The sequence below is a fragment of the Thalassophryne amazonica genome, chromosome 10 (genome assembly GCF_902500255.1).
Source record: "Thalassophryne amazonica chromosome 10, fThaAma1.1, whole genome shotgun sequence".
Taxonomy (NCBI): domain Eukaryota; kingdom Metazoa; phylum Chordata; class Actinopteri; order Batrachoidiformes; family Batrachoididae; genus Thalassophryne; species Thalassophryne amazonica.
The window spans coordinates 2,861,374-2,876,965 of record NC_047112.1 but is presented as its reverse complement, the minus strand read 5'-3'; the positions used below and the strand labels follow the sequence as shown (position 1 = coordinate 2,876,965).

General features: G+C 50.9%; 1 protein-coding gene across 1 annotated transcript in view; it reads right to left on the bottom strand.

The window, feature by feature from the left end:
* The window catches only part of LOC117518230 (nardilysin-like), a 38,113-nt gene extending 24,029 nt beyond the window's left edge, over positions 1-14,084 (bottom strand). The window contains exons 1-5 of the mRNA XM_034179309.1: positions 13,922-14,084; positions 12,676-12,749; positions 11,937-12,032; positions 6,391-6,513; positions 5,930-5,987 (exon numbers count right to left, since the gene is read on the bottom strand). Of these exons, the coding sequence (XP_034035200.1) occupies positions 5,930-5,987; positions 6,391-6,513; positions 11,937-12,032; positions 12,676-12,749; positions 13,922-14,067 (497 nt within the window). The 5' untranslated portion in view covers positions 14,068-14,084. The remainder of the gene's footprint in view (positions 1-5,929; positions 5,988-6,390; positions 6,514-11,936; positions 12,033-12,675; positions 12,750-13,921) is intronic.
* Between the last annotated feature and the right edge of the window lie 1,508 nt (positions 14,085-15,592).

Here is a 15,592-nt window from a genome sequence, read left to right as displayed (position 1 = left end):
TATTTGTTGTAGCTCTGTTGACTTACCTCACCTTTTCCGTCCTTCACAGAGTCAGTTTGTCGTATCCACCTGGGGGGGTGTTCGGTGGTGAATCTGAGTCCAGAAGTGCGGGCTTTGATCCATTTGGGCGCTGGAGAGCGCGCCGTCCTTCACCTTGCCAAGACAGCTGACTATTTATGTTGTACACGAATTATTGCACATGAGGGGGAATAAATTTGTTTCTTGGAACCGCTTTCTGGTTATTTAGCGCTGGGCCATTGTCAGATGCTGGTTCGGTTCTCTGACCCGCGTCAGCACATAACAAGTTGGCTATGTACCACAGGCTTTTAAGGTGGCAGTAATTAAACCATTACTTAAAAAGCCATCACTTGACCCAGCTATCTTAGCTAATTATAGGCCAATCTCCAACCTTCCTTTTCTCTCAAAAATTCTTGAAAGGGTAGTTGTAAAATTGAAGAAAACAGCTAACTGATCATCTGCAGAGGAATGGTCTATTTGAAGAGTTTCAGTCAGGTTTTAGAATTCATCATAGTACAGAAACAGCATTAGTGAAGGTTACAAATGATCTTCTTATGGCCTCAGACAGTGGACTCATCTCTGTGCTTGTTCTGTTAGACCTCAGTGCTGCTTTTGATACTGTTGACCATAAAATTTTATTACAGAGATTAGAGCATGCCATAGGTATTAAAGGCACTGCGCTGCGGTGGTTTGAATCATATTTATCTAATAGATTACAATTTGTTCATGTAAATGGGGAATCTTCTTCACAGACTAAGGTTAATTATGGAGTTCCACAAGGTTCTGTGCTAGGACCAATTTTTTTCACTTTATACATATTTCCCTTAGGCAGTATTATTAGACGGCATTGCTTAAATTTTCATTGTTACGCAGATGATACCCAGCTTTATCTATCCATGAAGCCAGAGGACACACACCAATTAGTTAAACTGCAGGATTTTCTTACAGACATAAAGACATGGATGACCTCTAATTTCCTGCTTTTAAAGTCAGATAAAACTGAAGTTATTGTACTTGGCCCCACAAATCTTAGAAACATGGTGTCTAACCAGATCCTTACTCTGGATGGCATTACCCTGACCTCTGGTAATAGAAATCTTGGAGTCATTTTTGATCAGGATATGTCATTCAATGCGCATATTAAACAAATATGTAGGGCTGCTTTTTTGCATTTGCGCAATATCTCTAAAATTAGAAAGGTCTTGTCTCAGAGTGATGCTGAAAAACTAATTCATGCATTTATTTCCTCTAGGCTGGACTACTGTAATTCATTATTATCAGGTTGTCTTAAAAGTTCCCTGAAAAGCCTTCAGTTAATTCAAAATGCTGCAGCTAGAGTACTGACGGGGGCTAGAAGGAGAGAGCATATTTCACCCATATTGGCCTCTCTTCATTGGCTTCCTGTTAATTCTAGAATAGAATTTAAAATTCTTCTTCTTACTTATAAGGTTTTGAATAATCAGGTCCCATCTTATCTTAGGGACCTCATAGTACCATATCACCCCAATAGAGCGCTTCGCTCTCAGACTGCAGGCTTACTTGTAGTTCCTAGGGTTTGTAAGAGTAGAATGGGAGGCAGAGCCTACAGCTTTCAGGCTCCTCTCCTGTGGAACCAGCTCCCAATTCAGATCAGGGAGACAGACACCCTCTCTACTTTTAAGATTAGGCTTAAAACTTTCCTTTTTGCTAAAGCTTATAGTTAGGGCTGGATCAGGTGACCCTGAACCATCCCTTAGTTATGCTGCTATAGACTTAGACTGCTGGGGGGTTCCCATGATGCACTTTCCCATGATGTTTCTTTCTCTTTTTGCTCTGTATGCACCAATCTGCATTTAATCATTAGTGATAGATCTCTGCTCCCCTCCACAGCATGTCTTTTTCCTGGTTCTCTCCCTCAGCCCCAACCAGTCCCAGCAGAAGACTGCCCCTCCCTGAGCCTGGTTCTGCTGGAGGTTTCTTCCTGTTAAAAGGGAGTTTTTCCTTCCCACTGTTGCCAAGTGCTTGCTCACAGGAGGTCGTTTTGACCGTTGGGGTTTTTCCGTAATTATTGTATGGCTTTGCCTTACAATATAAGGCACCTTGGGGCAACTGTTTGTTGTGATTTGGCGCTATATAAATAAAATTGATTTGATTTGATTTTGCTTAAGGTAAAGCCTGGTCAAGTGCAGTGGTCTTAAGGTGAAGCCTGGTCAAGTGCAGTATTCTTAAGGTAAAGCCTGGTCAGGTGCAGTGGTCTTAAGGTGAAGCCTGGTCAGGTGCAGTATTCTTAAGGTGAAGCCTGGTCAAGTACAGTGGTCTTAAGGTGAAGCCTGGTCAGGGCCACTGGTCTTAAGGTGAAGCCCGGTCAGGTCCACTGGTCTTAAGGTGAAGCCTGGTCAAGTGCAGTGGTCTTAAGGTAAAGCCTGGTCAGGTGCAGTGGTCTTACGGTGAAGTCTGGTCAGGTGCAGTATTCTTAAGGTGAAGCCTGGTCAGGTGCACTGGTCTTACGGTGAAGCCTGGTCAAGTGCAGTGGTCTTAAGGTGAAGCCTGGTCAGGTGCAGTGGTCTTAAGGTAAAGCCTGGTCAGGTGCAGTGTTCTTAAGGTAAAGCCTGGTCAGGTGCACTGGTCTTAAGGTGAAGCCTGGTCAGGTGCAGTATTCTTAAGGTAAAGCCTGGTCAGGTGCAGTGGTCTTAAGGTAAAGCCTGGTCAGGTGCACTGGTCTTAAGGTAAAGCCTGGTCAGGTGCAGTGGTCTTAAGGTGAAGCCTGGTCAGGTGCACTGGTCTTAAGGTGAAGCCTGGTCAAGTGCAGTGGTCTTCAGGTGAAGCCTGGTCAGGTGCAGTATTCTTAAGGTAAAGCCTGGTCAGGTGCACTGGTCTTAAGGTGAAGCCTGGTCAAGTGCAGTGGTCTTAAGGTAAAGCCTGGTCAGGTGCAGTGGTCTTACGGTGAAGTCTGGTCAGGTGCAGTATTCTTAAGGTAAAGCCTGGTCAGGTGCAGTGGTCTTAAGGTAAAGCCTGGTCAGGTGCACTGGTCTTAAGGTGAAGCCTGGTCAGGTGCACTGGTCTTAAGGTGAAGCCTGTTCAAGTGCAGTGGTCTTAAGGTGAAGCCTGGTCAGGTGCAGTATTCTTAAGGTGAAGCCTGGTCAGGTGCACTGGTCTTAAGGTGAAGCCTGGTCAGGTGCCGTGGTCTTAAGGTGAAGCCTGGTCAGGTGCACTGGTCTTAAGGTAAAGCCTGGTCAGGTGCAGTGGTCTTAAGGTGAAGCCTGGTCAGGTGCACTGGTCTTAAGGTGAAGCCTGGTCAAGTGCAGTGGTCTTAAGGTGATGCCTGGTCAGGTGCAGTATTCTTTAGGTGAGGCCTGGTCAGGTGCAGTATTCTTAAGGTAAATCTTGGTCAGGTGCAGTGGTCTTAAGGTAAAGCCTGGTCAGATGCACTGGTCTTAAGGTGAAGCCTGGTCAGGTGCAGTGGTCTTAAGGTGAAGCCTGGTCAGGTGCAGTGGTCTTAAGATGAACCCTGGTCAGGTGCACTGGTCTTACGATGAAGCCTGTTCAGGTGCACTGGTCTTAAGATGAAGCCTGGTCAGGTGCAGTGGTCTTAAGGTGAAGCCTGGTCAGGTCCACTGGTCTTAAGGTGAAGCCCGGTCAGGTCCACTGGTCTTAAGGTGAAGCCTGGTCAAGTGCAGTGGTCTTAAGGTAAAGCCTGGTCAGGTGCAGTGGTCTTACGGTGAAGTCTGGTCAGGTGCAGTATTCTTAAGGTAAAGCCTGGTCAGGTGCACTGGTCTTAAGGTGAAGCCTGGTCAGGTGCACTGGTCTTAAGGTGAAGCCTGTTCAAGTGCAGTGGTCTTAAGGTGAAGCCTGGTCAGGTGCAGTATTCTTAAGGTGAAGCCTGGTCAGGTGCAGTATTCTTAAGGTAAAGCCTGGTCAGGTGCAGTGGTCTTAAGGTAAAGCCTGGTCAGGTGCACTGGTCTTAAGGTAAAGCCTGGTCAGGTGCAGTGGTCTTAAGGTGAAGCCTGGTCAGGTGCACTGGTCTTAAGGTGAAGCCTGGTCAAGTGCAGTGGTCTTAAGGTGAAGCCTGGTCAGGTGCAGTATTCTTAAGGTGAAGCCTGGTCAGGTGCAGTATTCTTAAGGTAAAGCCTGGTCAGGTGCACTGGTCTTAAGGTGAAGCCTGGTCAAGTGCAGTGGTCTTAAGGTAAAGCCTGGTCAGGTGCAGTGGTCTTACGGTGAAGTCTGGTCAGGTGCAGTATTCTTAAGGTGAAGCCTGGTCAGGTGCACTGGTCTTACGGTGAAGCCTGGTCAAGTGCAGTGGTCTTAAGGTGAAGCCTGGTCAGGTGCAGTGGTCTTAAGGTAAAGCCTGGTCAGGTGCAGTGTTCTTAAGGTAAAGCCTGGTCAGGTGCACTGGTCTTAAGGTGACGCCTGGTCAGGTGCAGTATTCTTAAGGTAAAGCCTGGTCAGGTGCAGTGGTCTTAAGGTAAAGCCTGGTCAGGTGCACTGGTCTTAAGGTGAAGCCTGGTCAGGTGCACTGGTCTTAAGGTGAAGCCTGTTCAAGTGCAGTGGTCTTAAGGTGAAGCCTGGTCAGGTGCAGTATTCTTAAGGTGAAGCCTGGTCAGGTGCAGTATTCTTAAGGTAAAGCTTACTCAGGTGCAGTGGTCTTAAGGTAAAGCCTGGTCAGGTGCACTGGTCTTAAGGTGAAGCCTGGTCAGGTGCCGTGGTCTTAAGGTGAAGCCTGGTCAGGTGCACTGGTCTTAAGGTAAAGCCTGTTCAGGTGCACTGGTCTTAAGATGAAGCCTGGTCAGGTGCAGTGGTCTTAAGGTAAAGCCTGGTCAGGTGCACTGGTCTTAAGGTAAAGCCTGGTCAGGTGCAGTGGTCTTAAGGTGAAGCCTGGTCAGGTGCACTGGTCTTAAGGTGAAGCCTGGTCAAGTGCAGTGGTCTTAAGGTGAAGCCTGGTCAGGTGCAGTATTCTTAAGGTGAAGCCTGGCCAAGTGCAGTATTCTTAAGGTAAAGCCTGGTCAGGTGCAGTGGTCTTGAGGTAAAGCCTGGTCAGGTGCACTGGTCTTAAGGTGAAGCCTGGTCAGGTGCAGTGGTCTTAAGGTGAAGCCTGGTCAGGTGCACTGGTCTTAAGGTGAAGCCTGGTCAAGTGCAGTGGTCTTAAGGTGAAGCCTGGTCAGGTGCAGTATTCTTAAGGTGAAGCCTGGTCAGGTGCAGTGGTCTTAAGGTAAAGCCTGGTCAGGTGCAGTGGTCTTAAGATGAAGTCTGGTCAGGTGCAGTGGTCTTAAGGTAAAGCCTGGTCAGGTGCAGTGGTCTTAAGATGAACCCTGGTCAGGTGCGCTGGTCTTAAGATGAAGCCTGGTCAGGTGCCGTGGTCTTAAGGTGAAGCCTGGTCAGGTGCACTGGTCTTAAGGTGAAGCCTGGTCAAGTGCAGTGGTCTTAAGGTGAAGCCTGGTCAGGTGCAGTATTCTTAAGGTGAAGCCTGGTCAGGTGCAGTGGTCTTAAGGTAAAGCCTGGTCAGGTGCAGTGGTCTTAAGGTAAAGCCTGGTCAGGTGCAGTGGTCTTAAGATGAACCCTGGTCAGGTGCACTGGTCTTAAGATGAAGTCTGGTCAGGTGCAGTGGTCTTAAGGTAAAGCCTGGTCAGGTGCAGTGGTCTTAAGATGAACCCTGGTCAGGTGCACTGGTCTTAAGATGAAGCCTGGTCAGGTGCACTGGTCTTAAGATGAAGCCTGGTCAGGTGCAGTGCTGTTGTGCTGCTGTCATCAGGCAGCCTGAAGTAACTGCATCACAGACCACCACAAACATGGTCTAAAGTCTGCTCAGTATCCAGACACACTTTACATAGGTGGGTTCACATTCTGCTTGTACACAACAGTGCATGGAGGTGCAAGAAAAGTGAAAACTAAACTCATCAACAGGTAGGTCTACATAAAAATCAGAAGGCCATCTTACTTGTTGGGAATATTGATGACGATTGCTCTGACCCACTGCTCCAAAGTGTCGAGAGTTTCTGCACAACAAAAACAGTGACCTGCTTGAACACACAAAGTTTGTTCACATTCACACCGACAGATTTTGAGACGCGCCGGGTTGAATGCGCGTGTCCAGACTCATCTGCAAACATCTCAGCTGCATTTAGACATCTGAAAGAATAATTAAAACATTTCTGCAAACAGACTACTGGGGTTTGAACCACCAACCCTTCAGTTACTAGACATTCCACTCTACTATCTCGGCTGTTGTCGCCCCCTATGGCCAGTTCTGCAGATGCTCAATGTGATGTTTAGTGTCGGGGAAACACCAATTTGTCAGCCGCTATGGAACTGGACTTCATAACAAACTATGGATAAATAAAAGAAACGAACTCTGAGAGATGATGTTTCCATGAGGAGCAGTGAGGAATTCTGGGATACCTTTAGACTGAACAGCCAGCGTCATGGAGTGAGCAGAGTAGTATCTGGTCCAGATGTCTCTGAGCCGCTGGTACGTGTTGATCCAATTCTCTCTGGGCATGTGCTTTAACGTCTGAGCGTTACCTGAGAACAACACCACACCACGCATTCACCTGTTGTGTACCTTCACACACTCGCCCACCACACACGCCGTCACACGTTCGGCCACCACACACGCGTCACACATTCGGCCACCACACACGGCGTCACACATTCGGCCACCACACACGACGTCACACATTCGGCCACCACACACGCCGTCACACGTTCAGCCACCACACACGCCGTCACACGTTTGGCCACCACACACGCCGTCACATGCTCGGCCACCACATGCCATCACATGTTCGGCCACCACACATGCCGTCACACTTTCGGCCACCACACACGCCGTCACACGTTTGGCCATCACACGTTCGGCCACCACACATGCCGTCACACGTTCGGCCACCACACATGCCGTCACACGTTCGGCCACCACACACGCCGTCACACCTTCAGCCACCACACACACCGTCACACATTCGGCCACCACACACGCCATCACACATTCGGCCACCACACACGCCGTCACAGATTCGGCCACCACACATGCCGTCACATGCTCGGCCACCACACATGCCGTCACACGTTCGGCCACCACACACGCCGTCACACGTTTGGCCATCACACGTTCGGCCACCACACACGCCGTCACACCTTCAGCCACCACACACACCGTCACACATTCGGCCACCACACACGCCATCACACGTTCGGCCACCACACACGCCGTCACAGATTCGGCCACCACACATGCCGTCACATGCTCGGCCACCACACATGCCGTCACACGTTCGGCCACCACACATGCTGTCACACGTTCGGCCACCACACACGTCGTCACACCTTCAGCCACCACACACACCATCACACATTCAGCCACCACACACGCCATCACATGTTCAGCCACCACACATGCCGTCACACGTTTGGCCACTACACACGCCGTCACATGCTCGGCCACCACACGCCATCACACGTTCGGCCACCACACATGCCGTCACACTTTTGGCCACCACACATGCCGTCACACTTTCGGCCACCACACACGCCGTCACACGTTTGGCCATCACACGTTCGGCCACCACACATGCCGTCACATGTTCGGCCACCACACATGCCGTCACACCTTCAGCCACCACACACACCGTCACACATTCGGCCACCACACACGCCGTCACACTTTCGGCCACCACACACGCCATCACACGTTTGGCCATCACACGTTCGGCCACCACACATGCCGTCACACGTTCGGCCACCACACACGCCATCACACCTTCAGCCACCACACACACCGTCACACATTCGGCCACCACACACGCAATCACACGTTCGGCCACCACACACACCGTCACAGATTCGGCCACCACACATGCCGTCACATGCTCGGCCACCACACGCCATCACACGTTCGGCCACCACACATGCCGTCACACTTTCGGCCAACACACACGCCGTCACACGTTTGGCCATCACACGTTCGGCCACCACACATGCCGTCACACGTTCGGCCAGCACACACGCCGTCACACGTTCGGCCACCACACACGCCGTCACACCTTCAGCCACCACACACACCGTCACACATTCAGCCACCACACACGCCATCACACGTTCAGCCACCACACATGCCGTCACACGTTTTGTCCACCACACACGCCGTCACAGATTCGGCCACCACACACGCCGTCACATGCTCGGCCACCACACGCCGTCACACGTTCGGCCACCACACATGCCGTCACACTTTCGGCCACCACACACGCCGTCACACGTTTGGCCATCACACGTTCGGCCACCACACATGCCGTCACATGTTCGGCCACCACACACACCGTCACACATTCGGCCACCACACACGCCGTCACACTTTCGGCCACCACACACGCCGTCACACGTTTGGCCATCACACGTTCGGCCACCACACATGCCGTCACACGTTCGGCCACCACACACGCCGTCACACCTTCAGCCACCACACACACCGTCACACATTCGGCCACCACACACGCCATCACACGTTCGGCCACCACACACACCGTCACAGATTCGGCCACCACACATGCCGTCACACTTTCGGCCACCACACACGCCGTCACACGTTCGGCCACCACACATGCCGTCACACGTTCGGACAGCACACACGCCGTCACACATTCGGCCACCACACACGCCGTCACACCTTCAGCCACCACACAAACCGTCACACATTCAGCCACCACACACGCCATCACACGTTCAGCCACCACACATGCCGTCACACGTTTTGTCCACCACACACGCCGTCACAGATTCGGCCACCACACACGCCGTCACATGCTCGGCCACCACACGCCGTCACACGTTCAGCCACCACACACGCCGTCACACGTTTGGCCACCACACACGCCGTCACATGCTCGGCCACCACACGCCATCACATGTTCGGCCACCACACATGCCGTCACACTTTCGGCCACCACACACGCCGTCACACGTTTGGCCATCACACGTTCGGCCACCACACATGCCGTCACACGTTCGGCCACCACACACGCCGTCACACCTTCAGCCACCACACACACCGTCACACATTCGGCCACCACACACGCCATCACACATTCGGCCACCACACACGCCGTCACAGATTCGGCCACCACACATGCCGTCACATGCTCGGCCACCACACATGCCGTCACACGTTCGGCCACCACACACGCCGTCACACGTTTGGCCATCACACGTTCGGCCACCACACGCCGTCACACCTTCAGCCACCACACACACCATCACACATTCGGCCACCACACACGCCATCACACGTTCGGCCACCACACACGCCGTCACAGATTCGGCCACCACACATGCCGTCACATGCTCGGCCACCACACATGCCGTCACACGTTCGGCCACCACACATGCTGTCACACGTTCGGCCACCACACACGTCGTCACACCTTCAGCCACCACACACACCATCACACATTCAGCCACCACACACGCCATCACATGTTCAGCCACCACACACGCCGTCACACGTTTGGCCATCACACGTTCGGCCACCACACACGCCGTCACACCTTCAGCCACCACACACACCGTCACACATTCGGCCACCACACACGCCATCACACGTTCGGCCACCACACACGCCGTCACAGATTCGGCCACCACACATGCCGTCACATGCTCGGCCACCACACATGCCGTCACACGTTCGGCCACCACACATGCTGTCACACGTTCGGCCACCACACACGTCGTCACACCTTCAGCCACCACACACACCATCACACATTCAGCCACCACACACGCCATCACATGTTCAGCCACCACACACGCCGTCACACGTTTGGCCACTACACACGCCGTCACAGATTCGGCCACCACACATGCCGTCACATGCTCGGCCACCACACGCCATCACACGTTCGGCCACCACACATGCCGTCACACTTTTGGCCACCACACATGCTGTCACACTTTCGGCCACCACACACGCCGTCACACGTTTGGCCATCACACGTTCGGCCACCACACATGCCGTCACATGTTCGGCCACCACACATGCCGTCACACCTTCAGCCACCACACACACCGTCACACATTCGGCCACCACACACGCCGTCACACTTTCGGCCACCACACACGCCGTCACAGATTCGGCCACCACACACGCCGTCACATGCTCGGCCACCACACGCCATCACACGTTCGGCCACCACACATGCCGTCACACTTTCGGCCACCACACACGCCGTCACACGTTCGGCCAGCACACACGCCGTCACACGTTCGGCCAGCACACACGCCGTCACACGTTCGGCCACCACACACGCCATCACACCTTCAGCCACCACACAAACCGTCACACATTCAGCCACCACACACGCCATCACACGTTCAGCCACCACACATGCCGTCACACGTTTTGTCCACCACACACGCCGTCACAGATTCGGCCACCACACATGCCGTCACATGCTCGGCCACCACACGCCATCACACGTTCGGCCACCACACATGCCGTCACACTTTCGGCCACCACACACGGCGTCACACGTTTGGCCATCACACGTTCGGCCACCACACATGCCGTCACATGTTCGGCCACCACACACACCGTCACACATTCGGCCACCACACACGCTGTCACACGTTCGGCCACCACACACGCCGTCACAGATTCGGCCACCACACATGCCGTCACATGCTCGGCCACCACACATGCCGTCACACTTTCGGCCACCACACATGCCGTCACACGTGTGGCCATCAAACATTCGGCCACCACACATGCCGTCACACGTTCGGCCACCACACACGCCATCACACGTTCGGCCACCACACACGCCGTCACACATTCAGCCACCACACACGCCATCACATGTTCAGCCACCACACATGCCGTCACACGTTCGGCCACCACACACGCCGTCACAGATTCGGCCACCACACACGCCGTCACACGTTTGGCCACCACACACGCCATCACAGATTCGGCCACCACACACGCCGTCACACGTTTGGCCATCACAGATTCAGCCACCATACACACCATCACAGATTCGGCCACCACACACGCAGTCACAGATTCGGCCACCACACACGCCATCACTGATTCGGCCACCACACATGCCATCACACGTTTGGCCACCACACACGCCATCACACGTTTGGCCACCACACACACCATCACAGATTTGGCCACAACACATGCCATCACACGTTTGGCCACCACACACACCATCACACGTTTGGCCACCACACACACCATCACAGATTTGGCCACAACACATGCCATCACACGTTTGGCCACCACACACGCCATCACACGTTTGGCCACCACACACACCATCACAGATTTGGCCACAACACATGCCATCACACGTTTGGCCACCACACACGCCATCACACGTTTGGCCACCACACACACCATCACAGATTCGGCCACCACACACGCCATCACACGTTTGGCCACCACACACACCATCACACGTTTGGCCACCACACACGCCGTCACAGATTCGGCCACCACACACGCCGTCACACGTTTGCCCACCAACACACACGGTCACAGATTCGGCCACCACACACACCGTCACAGATTCGGCCATCATGCATGATCAGATGTTCAGTCACAGTGTATTGTGACACATTCAGCTGTTGTACACACTCACGTGCTGTCCAGCTGTCACGTATCATCACACCTGCATGCTGCAACAACTTAAACAAACGCACCCAAACAGAAACACATACGTGCTACCGACTGATTCTTCTTTTTCAAATGAGAAAATTTAGGAACAAGATGCGGCAAAAAACTTTTTTGTTGTCTGTCTGTTCCAAGAATCCCAGGCGTGAAAGATTGTTTGAATTCCTAACATTCGCACACTGACGGGTTTGACCTGTTTTTACGCTGTCTGCTCTCTGTGTCACTTTCTGTGCAGGTGAACCTGACATCCTGTCCAGGGTTGTGTTCTTACCCCAGCAGAACTTGGTCCTAGGGTGTCCAGGTTTGGCCAGGCTCCCAAACATCATCTCCTTACGACAGGAATCAGACGGACTCGCCAGCTGGTACTCTGGACATCAGAGAGAAATTAAGCATTTTTCATGGTCACGTTTAAAAAGTGTATCTTTATAATTTGCATCACTTTTTACAATATTTGGAGCAACTTTAACTTTTGACCCCTGTACAAACTGAAACTGACCTTTGTCACCATTCTTGCTGTTTTTACCCCATAACTCCATAACATTCAGTCACAGGTGGTCCAAACTATACCTTTTTGGAATATTTATGTTTAGACAAATAATGTGGTATATTTTTCAATATGATTGGAGCATCTTTTAATTTTGACCCCTGTGTAATTCTTAAATTGACCCCTACCTGGCTGCCTATTGAAAATTCAAGTGCATAATCAGTTTTTGCAAAAGAGTAACGTTTAAGGAGTATCTGTGCCAACTTTGGTGCTTGTATCACCATTTGAAGGATTTCTCTGTAAATATGCTCTTACTACACAGCTGCTGGACACGTTCTGCTCTTCTTCTTTGCTGAACAGTAGCCTAATTTCTGTCGGCACCCTGTTGGGCAGTCTGTTGTTAACCCGGACCTCGACTGATCGGATATGGAAATTTGATTTGTGATCTGCGTGTTTGGTTCAGCAAAATTTATGCTGGATGCCATTCCTGATGCAACTCTACTCATTTTTCAGGCCAAGGACTCACCACTGTCCACAGCCTCCACCTCTCGGTCAACTGCATCTTCTACCATCAGCGGGCAGATGAAGAACTGCGCCCACCTGAAAAACACAAACACACACAGACAAAGCCAAGTCAGCACTCATCACAGGGGTTTGAGTTATCATTCTTGCCGTTGTGTACACCCAACCTGTGCTTTGCAACGGCCCGCTGCCACCTTACTCAATGAAAACAAATCCAGTCCACTCCCAGAGCCACGATGTTCAAAAGTGCCTCCTCACGTGGCCCCGTGAAGTGTTTATTCACATATGAATGGTAGAAAAAGCCTCATACTGGACATTACAGCAGAATGGGAGTCGCCTGCTGTTGTCCTGCGGGGTCAGAGTGCATCCCTAACCCTGACCCCCTCCACAGGTGGTTTTGGTGGATTAGAACACAATTCGTCCTCAATCCATTTTGGATCCATTTACGTCTGTACTTTCATGGTGGTGAAGTACCATCTGAATGTAATCTGATCACCAAAAAAAAATTTTAATGCTGGATGAAGAATTTGTGATTTAGATGCAATTCCACCAAACTATCCGGTGGTGGTGGTAGACACAGGCCACTTCATTAGGTACACCTGTTCAACTGCTCTTTAAGCAAACATCTAATCAGCCAATCATGTGGCAGAAACTCAGTACTGCGTCACAGCGGTGAAACAGAGTACCATAATATAGAAAGACCTGTCAGTTTTCCAGAAGCTGCTGAGATCTGAGATTCTTACAACCATCTCTTGGGTCTACAGAGAAGGACTAGAAAAAGAAGAAGAAGGCGGTTTCATACAGTGAAGGACAGCTCTCTGGATGAAACCGCCTTCTTAATGACAGAGTTCAGAGAAGAAAGGCCAAACTGGTTCAGGCACACATAAATCCACCAGGACCTCAAGGAAGCGCTCGTGCCACCAGAAGGTGGAGAAGATCATCTCTGAACACCAAACAAATGGAACCAGCCAGAAACCACACCGGGACCTGCACCTCTGAGCCTGTCTGCCTTTATTCAACATGTCCAGTCTACTAAATTCAGAATCAAAGACTCATTTGTTTGGAGCCAGAAGTCAGAGTTGCTATGGAAACGGCACCACATTAATCCGGATTTTGATACAGCTTCTCAGGCGGCCTGTAGCAGGTGTGGATTTGGCAGATCGGCACCCAGACCAGGAGCTGAACCAGCCGGAAAACAAAAGCCCTGAGATCTGCTCCTAAACCTCAGCGGGTTGTGATCCCAGACCCACCTGTCCAGGGCCTGACGGAAAAACCGTCTGGGCAGGTCAAACTGGAAAATGGTTCTCTCGCAGTCAGTGGAGGTGTTGTCAATCCTGCCGCGTGCCTTCAGGAAGGCGTCAAAGCCGTTTTCGGCCGAGTATTTCTCACTGCCCATAAACACCACTGAGCACCAGAAAGAGGAGAAAAAACAAAAAAAAAAAAGATAAAATTACAGACCTTTATTATTAATTACATGTGAATAGGTGAGACATTACATGTATGAACTCACCAGCACTGTCTTTTTAAACTGTTTTTCTGTCTTTAGAGACAAAAGCATGGAATTCTGTCATGTTTTTCAATTTGATGCAGAAGCAGACAGACAGACAGACACACACACACACAGAGATTACAGACAGACAGACAGACACACAGAGATTACAGACAGACAGACACAGAGACAGACACACAGATAGACACACAGAGATTACAGACAGACAGACAGACACACACACACACAGAGATTACAGACAAACACAGAGACAGACACACAGAGATTACAGACAGACAGACAGACACACACACAGAGATTACAGACAGACAGACACACACACACACACACACACACAGAGAGATTACAAACAGACAGACAGACACACAGAGATTACAGACAGACAGACACACACACACAGAGATTACAGACAAACACAGAGACAGACAGAGATTACAGACATAGAGACAGACACACACAGACAGACACACAGAGATTACAGACAGACATAGAGACAGACACACACAGACAAACACACAGAGATTACAGACAGACAGACAGACACAGACAGACACACAGAGATTACAGACAGACATAGAGACAGACACACACAGACAAACACACAGAGATTACAGACAGACAGACAGACACAGACAGACACACAGAGATTACAGACACACAGAGATTACAGACAGACAGATAGACACACACACACACACACACACACACACACACACACAGACAGACACACAGAGATTACAGACACACACACACACACACACACAGATTACAGACAGACAGACACAGAGACAGACACACACACACAGAGATTACAGACAGACACACACACACACAGAGACATACAGAAATTACAGATAGACACACACAGACAGACACACAGAGATTACAGACAGACAGACAGACAGACACACACACACACACACACACACACACACACACACACACAGAGAGAGATTACAGACAGACAGATAAACACACACAGACACACAGATTACAGACACACACACAGATTACAGACAGACAGACACACACACACACAGACATACAGAAATTACAGACAGACACACACAGACACACAGAGATTACAGACAGACAGACAGAGACAGACACACACACAGAGATTACAGACAGACACAGAGACAGACACACACACACACACACACAGACACAGAGATTACAGACAGACACACACACACACACACACACACACACACACACACAGACACACAGAGATTACAGACAGAGAGACAGACAGACACACACACAGAGATTACAGACACACACACACACAGACACACACACAGACAGACAGAGATTACAGACAGAGACAGACAGACAGACACACACACAGAGATTACAGACACACACACACACAGACACACACACACACAGACAGACACACAGAGATTAC